This window comes from Cricetulus griseus, assembly GCF_003668045.3.
Source record: "Cricetulus griseus strain 17A/GY chromosome 1 unlocalized genomic scaffold, alternate assembly CriGri-PICRH-1.0 chr1_1, whole genome shotgun sequence".
NCBI classification, from domain to species: domain Eukaryota; kingdom Metazoa; phylum Chordata; class Mammalia; order Rodentia; family Cricetidae; genus Cricetulus; species Cricetulus griseus.
In genome coordinates, this window is record NW_023276807.1 from 138,921,441 (window position 1) to 138,946,861 (window position 25,421).

Genomic DNA, 25,421 nt, shown 5'->3' on the forward strand with positions numbered 1-25,421 from the left:
AAAACAAAATGATGGAATCAATGAACCCAGAACACATCCACACATATATACACACTTATATGCAAATGTGAATTTGCATATGTCTGGCTGAGAGAGAAAGTGGTCAGTGTATCTTTTTTATTTTTATATCATTTTTATTGCTAAAAATTATTTTTTATATACCAGCTATACACCAAGTAGCTAAGGATGACCTTGAACTTCTATGGAAAGACTTATCATTACACCAGTGTGTACTAGTGTTGGGATTATGGACATGAATGAATGTGGGTGCTAAAGACTGAAACCAGAGCTTTGTGCATGGCAGGAAGGAATAGTGTCCCTCCCCCCTGCTGGTATTTTCTTAATGACCAAACATCTACTGTTCTTTCATATGGTGTTACAGTGTGTCTGTGCTGAAATCATGTAGCTTAATCCCAGTGTGAGCTATTAGAGGGAAAGGTCTTAATCAGAACATGATGCCTAGAAGTGCCACTTACAGGAGGGGATAAGAACATCATGGTTGTCCCATGACTGAGCATGGAGGGGGGGAGGCTTTGCTAAGAGAGGGGATACCTCTTTTTTCCTTCATGTGATGTCTTATGCTAGTCTTATTTTCTAGCAGTAAGAAGAACATGGCCATATGTGGCCCCCTCAAACTTGAACCAGAACTATGAACAAAATAAACCTTTTTTCCTGTTAATTACTTAGTCTGCAGTATTGTACCATTAGCAACAAAAAGATGGACTAATCTAATATATATAAGAGAAACAGTCCCCTCATGTGAGACTGCAGAGAGATGAGGATTTTGCTTTTAGCCAATTAGTTCCCTAGCATCCATGAACATTGATATACTGGGATATCCTAGTCAGGGATATAATTCAACTCAAATGTTACAAGGCCACTGGAAGCATATTGTCCCCTCAGTCTACTGGCCTCAAAGCTGCTAGTGGCCTTCATGGAGAAGGAATATGATGTGAGGTAAATCTCTCCTGATATCTGAAAACTGACTGGCATGCTTCTAAGTTTTTAAACCCAAGCTGAAGATGGAACAATTAACTACCTCACATGAAAGAGGTGTGTATAATACCCTAACTGATTTCAGGGGGGGAGAAACATTTCTAAAAAATCAGTCTTTGGAAATTTTCTAGTTCAGTTCAAATTTCCCACAGGAGCTTACTTGATATTCTTCACTCTTGCCTGTTCCATCTTCCCTCTGCTAATCTCTACTGAAAACCAATTTGGAGACAGCCACCTGCTTTCCCCCATTGGAGTCACTGCACTGTCCCCGAAACAAATGAATAGGATGACTCCCAGGCCGTCATAGCTCACCACTGTGTCTCCAACAGTGAGAACGCATCTCCTGGAAGAATAGACTGACCAAATTTCATGCTACTGTTTCAATGAATCTCCTATCTCCTTCTTAGATGAAGTCTCCAGTTTGGAAGCTGTGTTTCTAAAAAGAAGAAAGATAACATCTGCCCACAGATGGTACCATGAAAATAATTTATAGGAGCCGATGTTGAGTTGAAAGTGGTGGTAATGACATTAAGCAATGTGGATTGATGGCCCAGCCGCAGCCACACATTTGTTTCTTATTTAGTTAATAAAGACCATTTTGGTTCTTTTCTGCTACCTGCAACCTTTGGACAAAAGAAAAAGCAACCTTATATATATATATAGAATATAAAAATATATATATATACTATTTTTGGAGCAATTCCAAACTTCAGTCATTTATGGCAATGCGGTAGGAAGAGACTGAACATACAGTCTGTCACAGAGATTGTCCGAGTCAGCTGCTATACTTACTACAGTTCCTCAGGCTGCTGTCTGAGTTGCACAGAGAGCTACCAGCACATGAATCGAGGCAGGAACTGTCGAGGCACCCTTGATCTCCTTCTGGACATGGCGTCTGACCTGTGGAAGGGAGAAAACCTAGTAGCTTTCATCACCTCCATCTGAGGGACTAAGAATGTCTCCTAGAGCTGAAGGGTGACACAACTTTAATTTCCTTCCAGTCTCCCCCCAAATATTGAACACATATGGAATAGGTATGTTCTGGGTTCATCATCCCACCAGCTAAACACAGCCCAGCATCCAAAGGAATTCTGTAGAAATGAACAAAAGAGAGGCAAAACCAAACTAAAGAAAGCAACTTCTAATGGGGAAAAGCATATGCTGTTTTTACAAAGGTGCGGATACTTCACAAAATAAAATGAAAACGGTGTGAGGGCAAGCCAGTAAACTAGAGATATTGATACTCTGGTTTGTAAATGATGTCTTAAACATTCCTTTGCCCCCAAATCTCCAGATTAAGGAAACACTTTCCCTGGGAATCAGCAAGGCATCAACATGAATGTCCTATTTCAAGGCTCCTTTATTATAGTGCAAGTCTTCCACACCTGCTCCCATACTTCTAGTATCCTTGGAAAGTATCATCAGCCGAGCTCTGATGACCTAAGATCAGGGCTTCTTCTCTCCAAATGAATGATGACAACAGCAGCATCTGCCCCATGGCTTTTCCTTAAGGTGTGTGGAGAGGAAACTGCTTTTGCCATTGATTTCCTGGTCATTTGTAGATTACGTGAATAATGTAATAAATTGCAACCCATTCTCTTTCCATCACTCCCATTTTATAGTCAATTACTTTCAGACATGCCATCTGGAATCCAGAATCTCTTGCAAGGCACTTGAATATAAATAGTCATACATGTATATATACAATCATGCTTATCAATAATTTTACAGCATTGTGTATTATGCTGGAATACTTCTTCCAGTCCCTCTAGTGTGAAATGCTATTGTTTATCTTGCAGAAATGATGTCACTGTTATCATTTAAAGCTATCAGGGGCAATTGTTTTTACTCAAGGCAACTTTAAGCATTTTTCATAAGTGGACTCTCCTTGAGACATTTAGGACATCATGCATTCAATAGCTCAGCTGATATCAAGTGCTTACTTTGTGGCAAGCCTATGTGACAAGCCAGGAATTGAATACTGAAAGACAAAAGGGTATGGCTCCCAAAGTCTAACACGGATGGTGTTGTTCACAACACCTCACCAGGCTGTGAAAACATGGCTATACCAGAGGCGCTTATCAAGAACAGTTGAAGCAAACTAAGTCAGAAGGTCAAAGCTGCCCAAAGAAGTGGGGTAAATTGCCGTGAGAAGGAGAGAATGGCTTTCTGAGCAGAAAAGCAACAGGAAGAAGCCTGTAAGCAAACTCACAACATGGTCTTCACTCTGTAGTCTAAACACATCTCCCACTTCCTATCTCAAGACCATTGGCCGTGTGGTCTATCGTGCTCTTCTGAGACACTCTCTTCCTGGAGGGCTCCTCTCATTCTTCAGCTTGACCCTCTAGCATATCTCCATCATAAACTTTTTCTGGGGGCTCTCTACCAAGCACACAGAGGCACAGCACCCTGAATTCTTTTCAGCCTGCACTACATAGTAGGACTGACTGACTTTAAGCCTATGGCATGGGACTGCAAGCTCCATCAACTGTTTTGTTAGACTGAATTCCCATGCTAGCCATGTAACAATAGGCAATATTTATTCAGCTTTCACTAGGCATTTGCCCCACCCAGGACTTATCATCATCTGAGCTAATGTAGAAACTGTGATCTAGAAAGGTGGATTGATTCACCTAAAGCAACCCAGATAGCATGTAGTAGCATGGGGCATGAAGCTCAGCACCAGGGGTGCAATGGCATGCTCATTCCCAGTGTGTAATGCTGATATCGTAGTAACCAATATGGGGGTGGGGGGAGGTGTATTAAGTCTGGGGATATTCTGTCAGCCCCATGCTAGGAGGTTTTCAGACAAATCAGGTCTTAAAATAATCAGTGTGGGACTTGCTTTTTTTTTTTTCTTCCAGAAATGATCACGTTTAAAAGCTAACATGTTTAACTTCCACTTTCTGTTTAAGCTTCACGCATGGATATTATGTTCTTTTCTAAAAGTATATTTAAGCCTGTTGCTTAGCAATGTGAAACATTAAACTGATTCTCTGAACATGGTCAAATTAGGATGCAGTTACACTTGATTTCATGAACCAATTCCTTCTTTTGGGCATCTAATCACATTTAATTGCATGCTACACATTAAAGTTTTCTCTTTATTAGGCTTTCCCCGTAGAAGACTCAATGAAATCTGAGCATGTGGCTTCATCTCTAGCCTTAGGAAAGAGTTTCCAGCCTGTGCTGCTAAAGCATTAGTATTTACCAAGAGAAAAGGTGACCAGGAAATCTAGGATCATCTCTATGGAAATCCTGCCAAAGCAACTTCCAGATGTTCTGTTTTTTTTTCCCAAAGAAAGATCCACCAATACAAGAATGCTCTGGGGACTGGGGACACTGGGAACACACTCACTGTCACTGCAGTTCTCCTCGTCACTCCCGTCCTGACAGTCTTGGTCTCCGTCGCACTGGAAGGCACTAGGAATGCACTGTCCACTTCTGCATTCCACCAGGCCCTGGCTGTGACAAGCTAGGAGAGGCCAGAAGAATGGTAGCTTTATTTATGGATGCCCCTTACTAATCATACAAATCAGGTATCATCAACAAATGATGTGTTATGAATACACAAACGGATGAGGCAATACTTCTTTTTAAAATATAGTACTACTTATTTTTTTCTTTCCAAGAATGTCTGGAATGGAGGGTTTTCTTTCTAAATTTTCTCTTCATTATAAAGAGTGCATGTTACCAACTGAGTGCTTTCTGGAAATGATAAAAATTGCAGTTTATAAGGGGTGTGTTTCATGGGTGTGTCATGCACATCAAATTCAGATCCCTGTGAAACAGATGTTATAGCTGTTGTTTTACAAATGAGAGAACTGAAGCTGAGAGAACACAACGTCCATTTTTAAGTCACAAGGCTGCTGGGAGGTAGAGGAAGACTATAAAATCAAGCTTGTCTGACTCTAGGCCAAACCTTTCATTTCACAGCTTCCTAATCTAAGGAACTAATGAAATAATGTGTTTGAAAGAACTCCCAGAATACCTATTGCACAGTGAATACTTCATTGCCTAACATATTTATGACTGAAGCGGGTGTCTGGTTACCTCTAGCTTTCTGATTCTTGTGATTTCTCAAAATTCTCTACTTCCTGTGTTCAGAAACCCATGTGTCATGTGACCTCAGTCTTCAAAGAATGACCACCTAACATTAAAACCTGCTACATGAATCGAGGCTTCTCACCAGATGTGTTTTCTTTGGCGCCTTGCTCTCCTCAGTGCTTTACTACAGCCATTCTGTTCCACAGGCTTACAAAGCAAGGACTTCAAATTAAGTAGGCAAGAGAAAGCTAGGTAGCATGACTATGGAACTTTTTATATAGCTTCCCATATGTCAAAATAGAACTATATTATCTGCATTTCTATTTTTGCCTCAAAGCATAAGCCAAGTAAATATTTGAATTCATATACAATATCTATGGGTTCTAAGTTTACAGATTCAGCCTTAATTACAAATAATAAACATTGGGGCAAGTATATTTGTATTAAACATGTGCAGAATGTTTTCCTTATTCTTTAATCAATTAGGTGTAACAACTATATACAGAGTGTTTACATTGTATTGAGTTTTATAAGTGATCTAGGAATGATTTCAAGTACATAGGAGATGTGAATGGACTAAACACAATTACTGTGCCTTTCCATATAAAGAGCTTGAACATTCTCAGATTGTGAGGTCTACCCAGTGCCTTGTAATCAGTGCAGATACCATAGGGAAGCTGTGTGCCAAGCCTTTCTACTAAGTGAACTAAAAGGTTTAGTTGGAATATATATAGTAAGATACGTCACATTTAACCATTGCAGGTCAGTTGTACTATTTCAACAGGTAACTGCCACTATTAACTTTTTTCATTTCTGAGGGATATAGCATGTTTAACAATTCTGCTTGTTATGGATTGGTGTAAAAACAAGTTTTCATTTCTCTAGAAATACAGCCTATTATAAAATGATAATTACTATCACACTCTCTCTGTTACTATAGGATCATAACGGGCTCCTTCTTTCTGGCACTTCTCCAATGTTCTCCCACAAATGGCCCCTGAGAACATGCTTAGAGGCTTGGTTGCTCATATATAATTTGCAGAGAAAAGGGGACTTCCTGATCTCTGAGAAGAGAGTTGCCTTTGGAAAACTCCCAGACACATGAAGGATACAGAAGCAGCAAGAGAAAAAGCAGACACTGCTGGGCCAGATCAGTCAATTTAAGCTTGGACTTTGGAGGAGAGGAGTCTGAGGTCAGAGCTATATTGATACTGTTCTCACACCTCTTGAATGCTACATTCATAGACAGAAGCTAGAGTCAGATCAACAGAACCAAAGCTTAAGCAATCATCCTCCCTGAGTGCTGTTTACATCATGATGGACTTTGGTTTCCATACAGTCTAAACAGGAGCAAAAAGAACAACAAGCAAAATGAGAACTTCTAGGGGGTAGGCACTCACAGCAGTTGACCTCGTCAGACTTGTCCACACAGTCATGGTCCCCATCACACACCCACTCAGCCAAGATGCAGCGCCCATCCCCGCAGCGATGTTCCTTTGTGGGATTGCAATCTAGAGAAAAGGAAAAGTCATGAAGACAGGAAGAAAGAGCCCGGGAAATCTTAGACTTGTGCCCACAGATCCAGTTGAAGAGAATCTACTCTCATTGTTCCTAGGATGGCTCCAGTCAAGTTGACATTACCCTTCCACCAGGGCAAGCCCCACGGTCCACATTCCTGTGGGCAAAAATTCATCTGCTTCTCAGGACAGGTGTTGCAATTGCTGGCATGTCTTGCTCCCTTTATTTGGGGGGGGGGATCTATGACCTTTACAGTGAGTCAAGTGAACAGAAGTAAGCTTTGAGCTACAGGATGCAGATGGCTGATTGATGTGTAACAGGCCTGCAGTGTTCCTAAGAATTACAACATCTCCCTGCCAAGCTGGAAAGATGAGCATCTTCTTATGTCATCCCTTCTGATGCTAAGCCTAGGTTTTCTATTGGATTACCTTAATCTACAGCTCATGTTTGAAAGAACTGCTAGGCAAGAAAGGAAAACCATTATTGTTTTGTTTTAATGATGTCTTTGCATCTGGAGATGTACTCTGTCCCAATTCACACATTTCTGGAATATGGCAAGTGGGGGAGCTCACTAAGTGGCAAGTTTTCTCTCTTAAATGGAAGAATTCATAGACTGCTTTGCTCTGAGGGGTATTGTAATGTAACTATAACAGTTCTATGAATGGTAAGGTTTCACAAAGAGCAATGCAATAATGAGAAAGTTTCATGTCTGATTGTCATAGTCTCCTGAGCAACAATGGATCATAAAAGATGTCATCCAGGAGAGAATGTGGAAGGCATGGTATAGAAAAAAGAAGTAACCACAAGAGAGGATGCTTGGGCGGGAACCAGGAGATCCACTCATGCTTGGTCCACTGGAGACAGAGAGCAGAGCAGAGACTGGGCCAAGTGAGGACTATAATTTCTGCCATTTAATGAAAACATCTTGAAAGCATAGACTTTGAAACACATTGTTATCTTCAGAGGCCTTCGCTACTAACAATTCTGTTTTACTTATGTACATTACCTACTAACACACCCAGTTTTTAAACTCTACCTACTGTAGCTATTTCCCAACCTCCAAGTTGTTACTTCATTAGAAAAAGAAGGGGTGTAGATTAGATAAACTGTAAGGGTTCTTCACACTAGATTGTGTGATGGACAAGATTAAAATTGTCTCCCATTCTTTGTCCCAAATCTAGATAGTCCCACCTATATCTAATAACTAGTTATTGGATTGTACACCTAGAATTTTTAATATTTTATGGATGCAGTGAAGGGAAGTGAGACAAAACTTGTAGAAACTACCAAATTTTCTAGCTTGGGTATATTTTCTGATCATCTCCACTCTGAGACTTTCTTTGTCTCACACTCTAATCCTTTCTAGCATCCCTTTAGACCATTGCCCAACAATTGTCTGCATTCTAGCTTGCTTTTTGGTACATATTACAAATTTCCTACTGTCAATAATATATTACATGAAAACATAAAGCTAATCACAAACTATACAAATCAATAAGCAAGAATTATTTTGCTGGTCTAGATTCCAAAGACATAGTGCAGAATTAAATATGCTCCTTCAAAGGAATGTTTATGTTTTTAAATACAAGAAATCAGTATTTGCACATAAAATCAGTCTGTCATCCTAACCTTTGGTGAATACACCATTCAAGGAGTCACTAAAGTCATATGCTGTGGGGGTGGGAGCTTTGGCCACATGTTACACTTTATAACTTATCTCTCAGCAAAGTTTTGCTCAAGAGCACAAAATGCAAACATAAGCCTGCTATAGCCAGAGGATAAACAGAACACGACCCAGACAAACCTCAGCACTTTAAGAAGTCCACCATATTTGCACTCTACTTCCTTAACATTTCCTTAGTGTGACCGTTAGGTAAGAAGTAGGGTGCTGATGCAGAAGACACAACTGAAACCAGTGTTCAGACAAACTCTTCTTTCTGAAAGGGGATGGTGTGTTTTCTTTTATCTTGCAACTTTCTGGTCATATGGTGAACAGACAGATAAGTGCTCTTGGTCATAACTACTTGTGGTTTCTAATAAAATTCTTTAAGGAATCAATGCTACTTACCACAGTTTTGCTCATCACTCAGATCTCCACAGTCATCATACCCATCACATACGAGGCTGTGATTGAGACACTTGCCTGTGTGGCAGTGGAACAGATCGTCACTGCAGTCTGCAGACAAGGAAAGTTACAGGTGTATCATCAGAGCAGCACACTACGCTAGTGTCCAATTGAACAAAGGCTAGGATGGGAGGGAAACCTTGCTGTTGACCTGATCCATGCCTATTGTCTTATAGGTAAGGAGTTAAAGAAACCCAATGACTGGCAAAGTTACTGAAGAACCAGGACGAAGACACTGATTCCCAAGTCAAGTTCTCTTATCTCTTTTGGAAGTCTTTATCTGACTTTTGCTTTATGTTACTTGAGAGATCTTTGCTAATAAAAGGAGAGATAGGTCTTCTTGAGTCACCTGAGTAACTATTGTAGTCTATGTTTCTCTAGAGTAGCTGGCTTTGGTGGAAAGCATGCCATTTCTAAATATGTCTCCTTTACAGGGCAAGTCTGGGTTGGCATAAATGTAGTGGGGCAATATGCCATCTACATTGTAGTGTTGCCACTTCTTTCTGCATTGACAGCACTGCTCACACCAATGGGTGTTTCATAACACAATGCTCAAGAAAGCAAGCACTTTCCCAAGATTATGATGGCAAGATTAGAATTGGTGATACATAAAAGTTAGGAAGCTGAATATGTAATGTGATAATAAGTACATGTAGGGAAAGGATTTGTGAGTGAGTATTCTTGGAATGAAGCTATTAGACTTCAAAAATGTTGGGAAGTTAACTGCTATAAGCCCAGTCTATCTTGAGCCATGTTTACCACCGTTAATAGATACCTATTGCTGCCTTCTGCACATGACCTAGCATATTGGTGACCATTAGGTAAATATTTTGGAATGTTCAATTAGACCATTAGCTTCCACCAACCAAAAGGCTAAGAATGTTTGCTGACAGCATCTGAGGCCTACAGATGACATTTTTCAGCTTTTCTATAATCCATATAACTGATGTTTCCACCAATGTATTTGAAGTGTCTTGACTTAGAATTTTTATTGTTCTGATACTATGGAACTTCTACCATGTTAAAATGTAGTACACGAGTAAAGCTGTATCTGTGTTCCTAGGCCAGGTCACTCATGTTTGTCTATAGAATAACCATCTCTTGTGTTTCTTTGAAGAGAAAACCATTTCCCTTGTTGACTCTTTATCAATATTAATAGGAACATAAGGTTGTCCTTGTGTAGTCTAGAACTTTTATATTGGTTCTGACATCTACAACCCATGGCAATTCTATTGTTTTCAACTCTACAAGCCTCTAAATTGGTGTAAAGATGCTCATGTCAACCTGATATTGAGATACTAGACACCAATGTGCAAATTATAAACTCTGACCTCCAGTTCAAACCATATGTAAACATTAACTCAAAATAAATGACAAATGCATGAGTAACTATCATAACACTTCTAAAAGGAAACACAAGGGGAAACTCCTTGTGACTTTAGAGTAGGCAAAGAATTCTTAGATAAGGCATCAAAAGTATAAGCTATTCAAAGATATCATTGCCAAAATGAAAAAAAACAATCAAAATTGTAGAAAAGTAGCTGTAAAGCATATTTAGGTTTTACATCCAGTGTGCACACACACAAAAATACACACACACACACACACACTGCAATAGTGTAACAACCCTACTACAGGTAGAAAACTTGAATAAAAAGCCTATTTTGAAGATATACAACTAGCTAATAAGTACATTAAAAGTGCTCGACATTCCTAGCTGTTAAAGAAATGCAAGTCTGGACCACAAAAAAGGATTACATTATACATTCAATGTCTATAACCAGGTAAGCAAAAAAGTAAATCCAAGGAAAAATTTTGTAAAATAGAAACTCCCATGCATTGCTGGAGGGGATATAAAAGGATTCCACTATGGAAAGAGTTTGGCAGCTTCTTGTGAAGGTAACTGCAACCTTGTCACACAACTAATTCATGTTTTCTATTCTTAAGATTCTGTCTAAGAGAAATTAAACATGATTCACACAAAGACTTGTATGTGAATATTTGCAACAGCCTTACTCATCATAACCCTAAACTGGAAGAAGCCCAAACATTCACCAACTGAGGAATGAACAACAAAATATAATATATGCTTACAATGAGACACTATCCAGAGGTTGAAGAAATCAAACACCTGACATACATGACAGGATTGATTAACCTCATAATGTCATGCTTAGTGAAAGAAAACAGAATCGAAGTCTTCCTACTATATGAGCCATCTGTGAAATTACCAGAAGACAGCAGATTTCAGATTTATAAAAACAGATTTCAAAGTAGTGGTTTCCATTGTCAGGAGTAGGGATTCACAGAAGACGAGTAGGAGGGAAATTTGTAATGGATTGGAAAACTTTGATGACTTAATTTTGAAAATGGTTGCTCAAGTCTGTAAATTCACTGACGTCTAGTAGGTGAAATTTACAATATATAAACTATACTTCAAAAAACTTCATGAAAAATTTTGCTCCATGTGTAGTAACTGTGTTTCAGAAATGTATTATCTTCTTTTTCCTTATTTAAACTAAATTAAGTATAAAAATAGGTTGTTGTGAGAAGCTTGTTTTCCCTCATTTGAACTAAGGAATGAACAAGATCAGATTTATTCATGATGTTGAGGAGGAACAAAAGAAATGAGTAGTATCTTGGTGGAGTGGGTGTAATGATAGATTTACAAGTTTCAAGTAAAGGAGACAGGAAAAACAAATGAAAAAAGTCAGGAATGAAGGCTGATGAGGACAAGGGATTCAGTGCTCAGACCCCGAGAACCCTAAACTCTAGATGGTTGCCTAGCATCGTGCACCTCATACAAGATATGGTGAGCATACCTTTAGTATCACAGGATAAATTCAATAACAATAATTAGTATCCAAAGCCTTTGCCACCTGTTGTCCAGCCTCCCTCCAAGTTCTAGTGTTCTAAAGCCCAGTAGGGTGACTATAGTTTATGATAACCTTAAAACAGACTGAAAAATAAGCATGATGAAATGATACAAAATACAGAGGCATTTGATCATTATATAGTATGGTGATATACTATTTATGATTTATTAAATCTTGCCTGAGGATTCAGAAAGCAAAGTCAGCCAGAAGGTACAGAGGTCAGGAGGTGATGGCACACACCTTTGACCCCAGGACTCAGGAGACAAAAGCAGATGGATCTCTGTTAGTTCAAGGCCACCCAGGGATACATTAGAATGTATCAGTCTAAAAGAGAAGTGTAGCTCATGTCTTTAATCCCAGCATTAGGGAGATATATAAGACAGGAGCAAGGTCTCAGTATCAGGCATTCATTCTGCCATGCTAAGGAGAGGCAGCAGGATCGACCCATTCAGCCTGAGGTAGTGGTAAGAGCTAATGGCACACTACTTTGCTTTTCTGTTCTTCAGATTGAAGTTTGAAGCCCAATATCAGTCTCTGGGTCATTTAATTATTGTGTTACATTATAATGTTTACATTATTGAGTTATCACATCATTCTAAATAGTATATACAATTGCTGTGTTAATTAAAAAGGAGAGGTCTTTGCCATTGATCAGTTAAACAGTTCATAAACATCTATTACAAAAAAATTTCTTCTATGAGGAACTATCTTAACTTTTAGAATCACCTCACTCAAGAATGACATAGGCCTTGTAGATCCTCTAAAGTAATGCCATTAAGAAAAGATTATATATATTTGTATATATGTATATACAAAAACACATTATACACTTAGATGTACACAGAAAAATTTAAGTACTTTTTATTTTTTTATTTCTTCAAACCTGAATAATTTTCAATAAAGGATATAATAATAAGGGGAAATCTAAGAACAAGAAAAGTGCCAGTCATCATATTGACAGCCCTGTTTCCTCCTGTGTGACAAAGAGAACCATTTTCCCATGCTGTGCCCGTCTGCTGAGTGAGGTATGATTGACAGATGAGCCCAGGAAGGTTATGACCTTGCTGGCTTTTGAGATCCACAGAGCAGAGTAGGAAGTGTGCACTGAGATAGGTGTAGTTTTTTTGAAAATGTTTAAAAGGTCTTTTCATTTTTTTGTATTAATCTAATTATTTTTAAGAAGTCTTAAATTAATGTGGTAGAACAAGCATTAGTCAGGGAAATAGTCTTCTCAACTTAACCATCACTGTAAGAGACCATGCATCCTCCAGAGAGGAGAGGGGAAAACTGGAAACCATGAATAAAATTCTTTTCAAGCAGCATGTTTTACTCTTTCTGATGGTAGGAGCACTAGGGAATCAAATACTCCATTTAGCATTGGATTGACCTAAGGGCACACCAAAACTTTCCAGAAGTTTCTGTTAAGCCCATTCTGGATCTTTGGTAATCCATACTAAAACACCTCATCAGAGATATTTTTTAAGTTTAGCATTGTCATTTACTAAACTACCACATGTAGAACATGTGAGAACACAGGCATTTAGTTAAAAAAAATAAATAAATTTAGCTTCCATTGTCACCTCCTCAATGAGAAGATTGTTTCAGGAGTTAGATACCAAATTAGCTGCACTTAGAAAACAGCCTGTTACTTCCTCACAGCCCCTAAGATCTGTAAACACTCAAAACCCTACCCAAGAGTACCGCGTAGCCAGGAACCCACAGCAAACAGCAAAGATTACAGTGGCTCCTTTTATTGGAGTAAATGTTTATTTGTGCCGAAAAGATGTGGTCAGCACAATCTGGGGCCAACAAATCATAATTTTCAAAAGGTGCTTGCTGCAAATTTTCTAACTCAGTTCAAACATAATTTTTGCCTGGACCTAAGTTGGGTTTTTTGTTTGTTTGTTTTTCCTTCTAGCTTGTCTCTCTCTCTCCCTCTCTCCCTCTCTCCCTCTTTCTCTCTCTCTATCTCCTTCCCCCCCCCACCTTCCTTCTTACAGAGAACTTGATGGAAAAATGTTTCTTCTGAAGTTCTTCACGTGTAAATATTTACTTCATTTTGGCATCTGATAAATACACTATTAACCTTTGTCCGTCAAAATTATCATTAAATTAAAGCTGAATATTAAGAAACAGAAAGTCTTTTTATCAAGGACTTTCTTCAGTTTACCCGGTCTCCCACTCCATAAACATCAGCTGGTTTGCCTCAATTCAGGAAGCTCAGTTTCCATCTACAGCATTAGTGAATGAAGGTCATTTCGTGCAACCTTCTCACTGTGAGATGACCAGCCCTGCCTCATCTCTCAACAGACTTGTAAGACCCCAGCCCTGGTGAACACCTGGATTTTTTTTTCTACTGCTGACTCTACCCATGGAAGAAAGCTCTCCGCTGCCATGCTACTGGCATCCTAGACAGTAATTCATGGTTGCATGGGAATGGATGTTTAGCAGAGTCCTTGATTGAAAACCACTAGACACCGGCAGCACCCCCGATACTCACAGCTGTAGTGGTGAGAAATGTCTCCACATGTTACAAAATGTCACCAGCAGGGTTGAGAACCACTGTCCTAGCACATAAACAGGAGATACAGGCCTAGCTTAAATCCTCCCTTTCCCAATGGCCTCTCTGCATACCCTAGTTCATAGTGCCCTGTTTTCTGATAATACGATTTAGTGTCACTGCATGTATACCATCTTGTTTGGCTTTATTACATTTCTTGTATTATTGTTTTCAAAACCATATTTGAAATGTCATATTTAGTATCTGATCTAATCATTAAGGTTTAATGGTATCTGAGAAGGCTATGTTGCATCTGGGCAGGATTGCAACAACTGCTGTCCCATCCTCCCTTGCTCCCTACCAACCCCCCCCAACACACTCCCACCCATTCCCCAGGGATAGTGAAGCCCTCCACAGGGACCATCAAAGTCCCATCCTCTGGGGGAGGGCCCAGGCCCTCATTGCCATATCTGGACTGCAATAGTATTCCTCCATAGGGAATGGGCTCCCAAAGTCCATTTGTGCTCTATAAACACTGGCTCCACTGTTGGAGGTCCCATAGACTGCCCTGGCCTCCTAACTGGCACCCACGTTCAGAGGGCTTGGTTCAGTCCAATGCTGGTTCCCCAGCTTTATGACTAGGGTCTCCGTGCTCTTACTAGATCAGGTCAACTGTTTCTGGGAGTTTCTCCAATACCATCTGGGCTCCTTTGCTCATCTCTCCTCCCTCTCCACAACTGGATTCCAGGAGTATGGCACAGTGTTTAGCTGTGGGTGCCTAATTTTTCTGGTGGTGTGGATTGTAGGCTGGTAGTCCTTTGCTCTATGTCTAATATTCATATGTGAGTACATACTCTGCTTTTCTTTCTGTGATTGGGTTACCTCACTAGGATGTTTTCTTCCAGTTCCATCCATTTTGCATGCATCCTTATCTTAGGAAAAAAAGGTCTCTAGAAAATAGGTTACCAGAGACATGATGGTGGTGGGCACATGCTTCCTCGCAGGGGACCACTGTATCCCACTGTGCTCTTACACCATGACATTCTGCCTCATCTCTAGCCCATAAAGATTCAACCAGCCAACCATGTGCTGTCGCCAGATACTATGAGCCAAAAAGCCAACACCCAAACAAAACATTACCCACCCATAGAAACAAAATCCTTCCTCCTTTTAAATTGCTTCTCTTGGATACTTGTCTCAGTCATCAGTAACACAATGGAAGTGGCAGAGACTACCCTAACTATAGTGACAAGCACTACCATAGTCACAAACCTCAGCATTCTTGAAGAGTTGTGGCCTGGCTCTATAGGTTTATATCCAACAATTCAATTCATTTCTACTTTGCTCATGAAGAAATGCAGGCAAAGAGAAGAAGAGTTGCTGTGCCCAAGTTCACAAAAACAGGAATGGTCAGTACAGGAAAATAGGCAACTACCATATTGTACAATCACCACATTGTACGCCACCCCTCACAATTTCACAATTAAGTAGCCACTGTCTTCAAAATAATAATAATAATAATAATAATAATAATAATAATAATAATAAATTGGTGAATTTTACCCAAAGTTCAGAGCAAATGGTTTCCAAAAGTATTTGATTGATTTCATGTGCCAAAGAGTATACAGTCACACCACTGTGAGCAAGCCCAATCTCAACTGATGTTGGAAGCTAGCAGGGTCAGGCCTGATTTATTTTTGGATAGGACAGCGTCCTGAACCAAAGTAAGGGAACTATTTTCTTTGGGGCTTGTTTTTGGTTTCAGATTTTATGTGTATGAGTGGTTAGCTACCACATGTCTCTGCACCATATGCATGTTTGGTTCCCTTAGAATTCAGGAAAGGGCATCCAATACCCCTGAAACCGGAGTGATGGCTGGTTGTAAGCCATGATTCAGGTGCTGGGAATCAAATCTGGGCCCTCTTCAAGAACAATGAGTACTCTTTCCTGCTAAGCCATCTCTCTAGCTCTTTGGGGCTTTTAAACAACATATACATCTATGAACACCTGCCCTGTGCCAGTATATGCAGCCCCTTCTTCAACTGTTCTCTGAGATGGTCACCCAGTACAAAGTCTCTAGAGCATTGGCAACAAAAGACATGAGCTACTTCTGGTCCAGAGTCCACACATTGAATTATCTGGGCAGCTATGCAAAAAAAAAAAAAAAAAAAAAAAAAACCTCAGATCAAGCAAATCAGTATCCCTTCTGGGATGCTCCCTGGAGATGCTAATGCAGTGAACCCATGCTAAGGAAAGCCCAGGTTATAGACACAGCCTTCCTTGAATAGCAAAGTAAGAAAATTCTCAAGTTGTCCTAATTTTCCAAAACTACCTCTCTGTTGTGAAACTGAGATTGTTCCAGGTGGTTGGGAATAATCTCATTCAGTAAATACTTAACAATAGGCTTACACACCAGACAAAATTAGAGAAGTGATGCAGTAAGCAACTGGAAGTATTTACAGTGATGCTGTGATGGTTGCCTACCACCCAGGGCATGCTACATGGTCTGTAGGGAGACACTGTAGACCTGTTTTTATCCTCACGGGAAAACCCACCTCTGGAAGTCAAAGGACACTGCATGGGTAGATACTTAAAGGAAAGAAGGTAGCTATAAACGTCAAACCAAAGGAACATGCCATACGGTAAACTTTACAGCTGTCTCTCAAATAACTATTTCTCTTCATTTCCTAGTCCCTATTCAATTAAATAGATGCTGGATTTAGAGTTGGATTTGGCTTTCCTCCCCTAAAATCCAAGCATGTTATTTAACAAAATTTTAAAGTGTCTTTGTTATATCAAGAAACCAATTGATGTAATACAGAATAAATGAAGAATTGGAGGACTATCTTTGTCTTTTCTTGGCTCTTTCTTTCAAGGCCTACACCCTCTTATAATTGTTGTTTTTCAGTGGTTGCCTTTCCCAGTACACATACATGTGCAAGCAAACATTTCTCTGCTGACACTTATGTTTGAGTCCCATTCAGCCAATGAAGACCTGCCTGACGACAATCCATGCATGCTCCGGAAAAAGAATTGGGCCATACCTCTCCGACTGCACTGGATTCAACTCACTCCATTTCGACTGACACTCTGACCAGAGCCTTGAGTACTGACTTCAATCAAGTTGAGGATTTCAACCTAGATCTTCAATCAAGCAAATCCCATCCAACATGGACTGGAGATAACCCAATAGAGACTTGCCCTGTGCTAACATTTTTTTTCCACAGGACCCCACAAGGCTGCCATTGTCCCATTTCAGCAGGAAGTAACTTAGAAGATGCTATGCCCCCGTTCCACATTATTGTTTATTAGGGTACTGTTTATTGTTTAGAGTTGGGATTTGAAGGAGGTATTCAAGTTAGACACCCTTTCCACATGACTTTAGGGCTTAGCCAGAATAGACATAGTTAGGATGTGTAATAACAGATTATTGTATCTTCTTATATTTCACCTTTATGATTGTTAATTTTGGATGTTTTACACTATTAAGTTCTAATCCTCTTTTAGACTAAAAGGGGAATTGTAGGTAGACACTGTAGCCCCGCCTCCTAGGAGGTGTGCTGGGACACGCCCATGAGGGCGTGTTGAGGGGAAATCTAAGGTGATGCAGGAACAGTTCTTAAGGGATGGTGGACACGTGGATAAGCTCTCTCTCTGGCCACGCTAGCTTGCGAGCTCTGAGCATGCTTTGGCTTGCGCTTGGCTAGTGTTTATCTGAATAAAGAAACCTTAGCCTTACAGACTTCGGATCGATCTCTTCACATGGTCACCTACCACCCAGGAGATTCTAGATGGTCACCTACCACACAGGGCATGCTAGAGCAACCAGAACAAAACATTTCCTTGTCCTATGATAAATTGTAATTCACCAAGTCTGAACTGTGTGGATAAGGCCAATTCAAAGGCAGCACACATGACAGAAAACATGTTAAATTTGGAACCTTTCACAATTGATGGCACATCTATCACTTTGATCACGGTAAACATGTTCATTGCCCAAAGCCTCTGCTGCATTCAAACAAAAGAAAGGGGTACATAATCCCTCCTGAACTGAGAGTTTAATCAAATCCTGTAGGTAAATGCTCTGTCGAGGCTGCTACCTAATTTAGCACAAGTAAGCCCTTTCTCTTGCTTCTGTTGAATTTAGCAACGTAAAACTCAATAAACTATGCAAACCTACTTTTTAAAAGAAAACAAGTTCAGGACAAGGGGACATCTTAACTTGTATCTTGTCTGGCCAGTGTGGTCTCTGCCTGCTAGAATATTGATCTAGGTATTTTCTTCTGCTTCTCACAGGGAATGTTCAGCCAAGTTTCTCTCCTCCTCAGTACCTGGGGCTGTGATGACACTCTGATTTACACACATCCCTTACTTCAGACACACATGATTCTCACCACAGGGTAGTAACAACAGAAGAGTAGGGACAGTCACAAAAAGCTCATGTTGAAACGCTGCACACATCAAATGCTCAAGCACAGGAGGTGCCGTCGGATGGTCAGAAATGATAGCATGCCAAGCTTTATATGTGTTTCACTATGAGTTTTCATAGAGACATTTGCTAAAGGGATGTATTTTCTTAACAGGCCAGGCCTTGTCATTCTGAGGTATGTATACGATGAAAGCTAGTGACCATCTTCTTTAATAAACTGTTCCCTAGACACTGTACCTTCCAGAGCAGCAATACCTTCTCATTCAGTTGGTATGGAGGAAAATTGACTCCCTCAAATTGATTTTAAAAACTTCAACAGGAAGCACTGATTGTGTTGACAGTACAATCAGGGCTCAGTACCACAGAGAACAAAATGATAAAGCTAGCTCTGGCCCACCACAGGGGTAAAGACACCCGATGACCTTGAATTATGCCCCAGCAGGAGACAAAAGAGATTCTACTGCATTCCCATTAAGGGGACATAATCCAATCGAACCTTCCAGAATTCCATACCACGGTCATTTTGCACAGTATTTTCTGCTAATGTTTCAATAGTCCTCAATGTAACCACATAACCAACAGAAATGTTTTACATGTTAATTTGTGTGGATAGGTTTCCCCAAAAATTGCATGTTGAAAAAAAAAAAAAGAAAGAAGAAGGAAAGAAAGAAAGAAAAGAAAAGAAAGAAAGAAAGAAAGATCAATGTTTTACTAAGGAGAGTTCACAGGAGAAAAAGTTTGAAGACTCATTGAATCAAGCAAAATTGACTTAAAGTGCAACATTTCTCAGACTTTTAATTTATCAATATGTGTTGAAAGTGTCCAAGAAATTGACACAGAGCCTATCCTAAATATTTATTTTTTCACTCAAACATTTTTTTTTTTTAAACTCTGAAACCACACTTTGGCAAACAGTCCTCTGATACCACAATATGCTACCTGCCCAAAATTCCAGCAAATAAACATCCTAGGCCTTCCCACAGGAAGAGGAGTTGACATCCGATAAACAGAGGACTCTCAAAGGAGGAAGGGATTTCGGCTTCTTACAAAGAGCTGGGGTGATCCCTCATGGGAGGTCTCACCCTCTCTGGGGAGTGGATTGGGGGTGGGATAGGGGGTTGGGGGGGCATGGGAGGCCAGGAGGGAGAGGGAACTGGGATTGGTATATAAAATAAGATTGTTTTTAATTTAAATAAAAATTTATTTATTAAAAAAATATCTGGGGGAGTGTTCCAGGAAGGAACCAACTCTGCCCTTGCTGACTGTGATAAACCAGACAGCTATTAAAGCAACTAGTGCACAGCACAACTGCTCAGCTCCTCTCTGAATATGGAAGGTGTAGTGTAGGGTTAGTGTAATTCTCAAGGGTTCTGTTTCCCTTCTTCTCAGTAAATGCAAAACAACCTGAAATCTGAATATGTATGGGACAAACTGCTGGCTAATTCAGTCAAAATGACCAAACCAATTAAGCTGAGTGTGTGGAAGGGCGATTTTGTCGGTGAGAGCATGAAGAGTGTACCGCCTCAGTACACTGACTATCCCTCCAGTTAAAGGGAAGCCTAAACCAACAAGGAGCGTTGGATTTGCTGAGCCGTGAATATTAAGAATCACTAACATAAAAAGTTTTCCTTAAAAAAAAAAAAAACTCTCCTCTAAGCAGTTGACCATTATACTCATGAGGTTTTAAAAACAAAAACAAAAGTTCCCACCCAAAAAAAATAAACCCAAACCCTCCTCCCAATCGTAGGACAACTTTGTGGAAAAACATTTTAATCTCTGAGCTGTTTCTTGGGACATCTAGCTGCAGGGGTCCTGATAAACAGGTGACTTTGAGCAGGGTACAAACCCGGTATGGAGGCTCTGGGGAGACAAAATTATTAGCGGCCCACTTAAGAATAGCAAAGCAATGGCAGTCTACTCATGGCTCACCTGGCTGTCAGCATTTGACTGACAAAAGGTGCAGTGGTTTAGGTGCCTAGGCATCTGACTAGAACCCCTTCCCACCCCGACCAAACCCCCAGAGCCTGTCACATACTGCAGTGAGTCTCGTCACTCCAGTCATCACAGTCGTTGTAGCCATTACACTGCAGCTTCTTTGGGATGCAGAGTCCACTCGTGCACAGGAAGTTCTCACGGCCTCCACACAGGGCTGGAAAAGAAAGTGGGGGGTAGGGAGATCAGAATGTATTTCTTTCTTCTTTTAAACTTAGGAAAGAGAAATTATATATATATATATATATATATGGGGAAAAATACTTTCTTTGTGATTTGATAGATTTGCTTCCAGGTTGCTTCACTGTCATTTGTCACCAATTTTCCTTTGGACTTTGGAACACTTACGGTAGAATTACCTGGAAGTAACCCAAACAGTGCTTGCTGGAGACAGCCAAGGTACAATTTACCAACGGGCTTGCCCAAGAGCTTGTGTGTTCGGGGAACAATAGAGTATACAGCCCCAACAACTGCACGATTTATGTGGAGAAAATGCCAAATGGGAATATTTTTTCATAACAATTGCAGACAATGTGAAAGTGGAGTGTTATTAACTGAACAAACAATTCCCTCTTAAAATGCTACTGTGTGCAGTACAGAGAAAATTCCAATAAAAGTACAGTCAGACAATTGATGCACTCTGGGATATGGGCACAGAGACTCCATGCCCTGTATTTGAAATATGTTTGCTTGCCTTAATAAAAGGGCCAGTTAAAACATGAGAGTTTGGGTACAAGGATTGTGACATGACATTAATTAATACTATTTTCCTTCTTTCTCTCGATGACAGTGAACAGTCATATTTGGTTATTTTTTCACTCTTATTATATTTTTTCTTCTTCCTTGAAGTTCAACAACTATTTGTCTCTTGAAAATTATAATATACAACAAATTTCAGATAGAAAGGCATAAATACTATCAAGAAAAGTCATTAATAAAAAGGTAAATCAGTTCAGCAAAACTGATACAAATGAACTTCCATGTGTGCTTATATTCATGGGGTATCCTTTAAACTGTAGCACTGTAGTCTCAACAATCTTATTTCTTAGACTGTGTGCAAAGGAAGTCAGTATTAATACAGACAAGTTTTACTTTAAGACCATTCACACCATCCTTGTTTATGATTAGGAAACCATAAGACAGCAATTCCATAATAGGAAGGGACTGCCTAAATAAATCTTCTAACTCCATAGCAAAGAATACAATTATTGTCACTGAATGCTGAGCATGGAAAATGCTCAACATCTTGGGAAAAAGTTTAAGATACTTCAAATGAAAAACAAAAAAACATTGGTTCTAAAATGCATATTGTAATTTGTCACAGAGCAATGTCAACTACTGGAATTATCCCTAGGAAGAAGGCTAAGGGCAAATTTTATTTTGTTACCTTGTTTTATTCTGAATTTTCCAAATATACTGATTGTGTTTATTTTGGGGGAGGGGAGGCTCCAGTTTTAGAATAATAGAAAATAAAATCAACACTCCCTCCCTTTGCTAAAGCTACTGTGCATCCTAGTCACAGGGATGGTTACCTGGCCATGGCCTCCTGAACTGTGTATTCCTTGATTCTGTGATGCTTCTGCACCTTAGTAATGAGAACTGGTGACTGGGGGACTCTCTGATTTAGAAATGGAAATGAGAAAATCTCAGAGCAAGAGCTGCCGGTGAGGAACCCCATCTATCACAGTTCCCACATGTTCAAGGGCTGACACTCAGAAGGTTCTAAATTAATATTTGATGGGAAAAACCACATAAATCTTCAATGGGCCCATATATCATCAAAAGCCTAAAAAAATAGGTAATGCTATATTGATGGACTTTTCCCCAAAAACTCTCAAGAAAACCAGTGTTTTGATTTGCTGAAAACAAAGTCCTAGCTGATTTGATAATCTTGCAATATCAATAATAAAAATACATTTTTCATTGCCTCTTATAATTTCAGAATCTCAATTCAGATTAATCACATCTATGGATCTCAACAGCCAATGTATTCAGTGTGTCTAATGTGTATAGGGTTGGAGAATTTACCGCATGCCTATACACCTATAACTACATACAGACTCCTAATAGGTACACAAGAAACCGGACATAAATTGAAATAATACACTAGGAGTTTGCTAGCTGGTCTGTGTAATATCCTCCCTCTGTAAGAGAATATTGTAAAGGCATGTGTATTCTACTATGAGATTGGTTCTCTATTGTACAACTCCCTCCCCCCCTGCCCCCCCCCAACAACTATGGTTCTAACATGTCCTCAGGAAATGGGCCTGAAAGTTCAACATGAATTAATCCCTGACATCTAGAGTGCATCTCAAGATTCCATGTGAATATGACTTTAGTGAGGTCATTTCTTGTATGTGGTCACCTCAAATCTAAAGCCCAGTATGCCTTGTGCTACCTCATTAGGGACCTCTCTTGTCTTGGCTGATTCAGCAGAAGGTGACTTCTATGTGGTACCATCTTTGAAGGGGTTGGAGAAATCTACCTGGTCTTAAGACACTGAAAACTGTATCCTTCTTCTTATTCTTTCTTTGAAAATTTGTGCTTAAGTCAGTCCTCAAAAGACAAATAGTGTACATTTTCTCTCATTTGTGTCTTATACAATTTATGTTAATACATAAAGTGATGTATACAACTGATGAAAGGTAAAGGTGAAATTTTCTCAAGAGCAAAGGTGATTAACAGGGTGGGGAGGGTAGAGAAGATGGAAGGAGGGAGCAGGAAGGAACACACACAAAGTATAAGCATGTCCTTATGAAATACAATACCATGTACAATAAACACACAGAGATAATAAAAAAGGAAGTTCAAAGTCCTGTTATTGGTATCACTTTTAACACTTAAAGTATAAAGAATCCTTTCTGTTTGATTCTTGTATGTAGAATTTGCCATTTTCTTGCATAAACTCTTCAACTTACAAAAGACTAGACACACTGAAATTCTGAAATTCGAGGCAGGCGTTCTCGCTCTAACATCTTGGGGGAAGTGGTACTTTAGAGACAAAACAGCCAGAGGGCTAAGAGGTTAAGACAGCCATGGCCCAAAGCCACATTGCTAGTAAGAGATGACAATCAGCCTAGAATCCTGATGCACACACTGCAGCCTAGTCCTCCACACCCCACCCAATGTCCTGTCCTGATAGAGACCATAGTGCTGTCCACTCCCTCCAATTCCAGGGCACTGGGCCTGAGCCAAAGTTCAAATTGTCTTTATTTTTCTCTGTAAACAAAAGACAGATGTCTGCTCTCCAGGTGAATCAGATTCAGATGAAATGACATTCCACGTCAGCACTAGTCTTCTTGGAAGACATCCGAAGAGAGCACTTACTAAGTTTCTGCAGAGTTTTTGCCATAAATTTCACCATCTTCTACCAATTGTCATCCCACAGATTTTGAGTTATCACTTGGATGATAAAGAGAGATCCCTGAAGGAGAAACCATGCTGTGTCATCTTGACACCACATACCGCTTTGTCTGCATTTCTACAAGGAATGTGCTGGACTTAAATTCAAGAGCAGACAGATCAGGGCAAGAGTCCTTAATTAACTGAGAAGGTATTTACAGATTGCCTCCCTAGTGTGGTCCCTATAGTTTCTGCTGTGAAGAAAACAAAGGCCGAATCTTAATCAATATGCCTGCAACTAATCATTTTTGAAGCTGTCTCACCACCAATGCCGAATTCCTTTTATACTTGAGATAATCGATACTACTGCAAGAACATCAGTGTCCAGCTATGTTCCCTGAGATGCTACTTTCCATGTCCAGGTAGGGTAGGGTGGATTATTAACCACCTGGGCTTTAGGATGTCATGGCCTCAGGAGAGTGTGCATTCATGTAGATGGCTGACTATTCTCCATATTCCAGTCTGTGATAACAAGTTTCTGAAATTACCTTGAAAGTTTCTTCACCTGCTTCCAGCCTTTCTTGCTTCTCTCTGTGTTTCAGGACAGCATGTTTATTGGCAAGTGTTCTCTCACTTTAGTGATCAACTTAGAGTCTCAGAAATTTCCCACCAACTACTGATGGAGTGAACTCCATCAGCTCTCCCTTTGAGCATCCTCAAAGCTCAAAGCTCGGCTTCAATACCATCTCTAGAGAAAGCTGACCTGGAACAGCACATTCCAGTGGGGGTCTACCTAGAGTAAGAGCCTATCAGGGCTTCGTTCTACACCCAGCTTGAAACACTTGCTGTAAACCTCTCCCACTCTTTCCTTCCAAATGTTACTTAAGTACTTGAAATAGAGCAAGCAGAAACTGCCAGGGGCTGATCCAGTCACTCCTGGGGAGAGTGCTGTATCTTTATGAATAAAAGACAGACCTCAGCTTTGGAAAGGAAAAAAAGGGAACAGAAAGCCCAGGGGTCTGATCAAATTACCAAATTACTTGACCTCTGCCTGCCCTCTAAGGAGGGTGAGCCTGTCATTTTGTGAATGTTAAAATGTTATGGGTAGAAATGGGAGTCAGAAGGTCTGGGTATGGATGGAGTGAGAGTCCCCAAGAGGAAAGGAGGACACTGCAGTGCTGGACACTGCTGAGGAGGAGAGACACTGTACAGCTGAGTGTCCATCTTTGGATGGAGACTAACTCCAGATAAGTAATGAAGAGGCTAGTGGAGACCCTGATGAGAGTTTCAATGAAGTACAGGAACAAACACCAGAAAGGGGTGTGTCTGCAGGAGAAGGAGTAGGTGGAGAGCAGCTGAGAAAGGATGACTTTGCTGCAGAGGAAAGCAACTAAATGCTGTGGTGAATGAGCACAAAAGTGGGGTTTTAAAATAAAGTACTTTAATGCCTTTGAATGAGTGGGTTCTGTAGGAGAAGCAGGAAAGACACCAAGTATTGCCCATAGGTCAAGTAAATAATGACTACTCACTGAGATAGAGAGGAGGAATACATTATAATCTAACAATGGAGACTGCATCTTTCTAACCCATCACAAA

At 40.1% G+C, this 25,421-nt stretch overlaps 1 protein-coding gene across 1 annotated transcript in view; it reads right to left on the reverse strand.

Moving 5' to 3' along the window:
- The window catches only part of Corin (corin, serine peptidase), a 174,417-nt gene that overhangs the window by 51,206 nt on the left and 97,790 nt on the right, over positions 1–25,421 (reverse strand). Inside the window, exons 6-10 of the mRNA XM_035453040.1 lie at positions 20,527–20,640; positions 8,630–8,737; positions 6,444–6,554; positions 4,355–4,471; positions 1,789–1,896 (exon numbers count right to left, since the gene is read on the reverse strand). Coding sequence (XP_035308931.1) covers positions 1,789–1,896; positions 4,355–4,471; positions 6,444–6,554; positions 8,630–8,737; positions 20,527–20,640 — 558 coding nt within the window. The remainder of the gene's footprint in view (positions 1–1,788; positions 1,897–4,354; positions 4,472–6,443; positions 6,555–8,629; positions 8,738–20,526; positions 20,641–25,421) is intronic.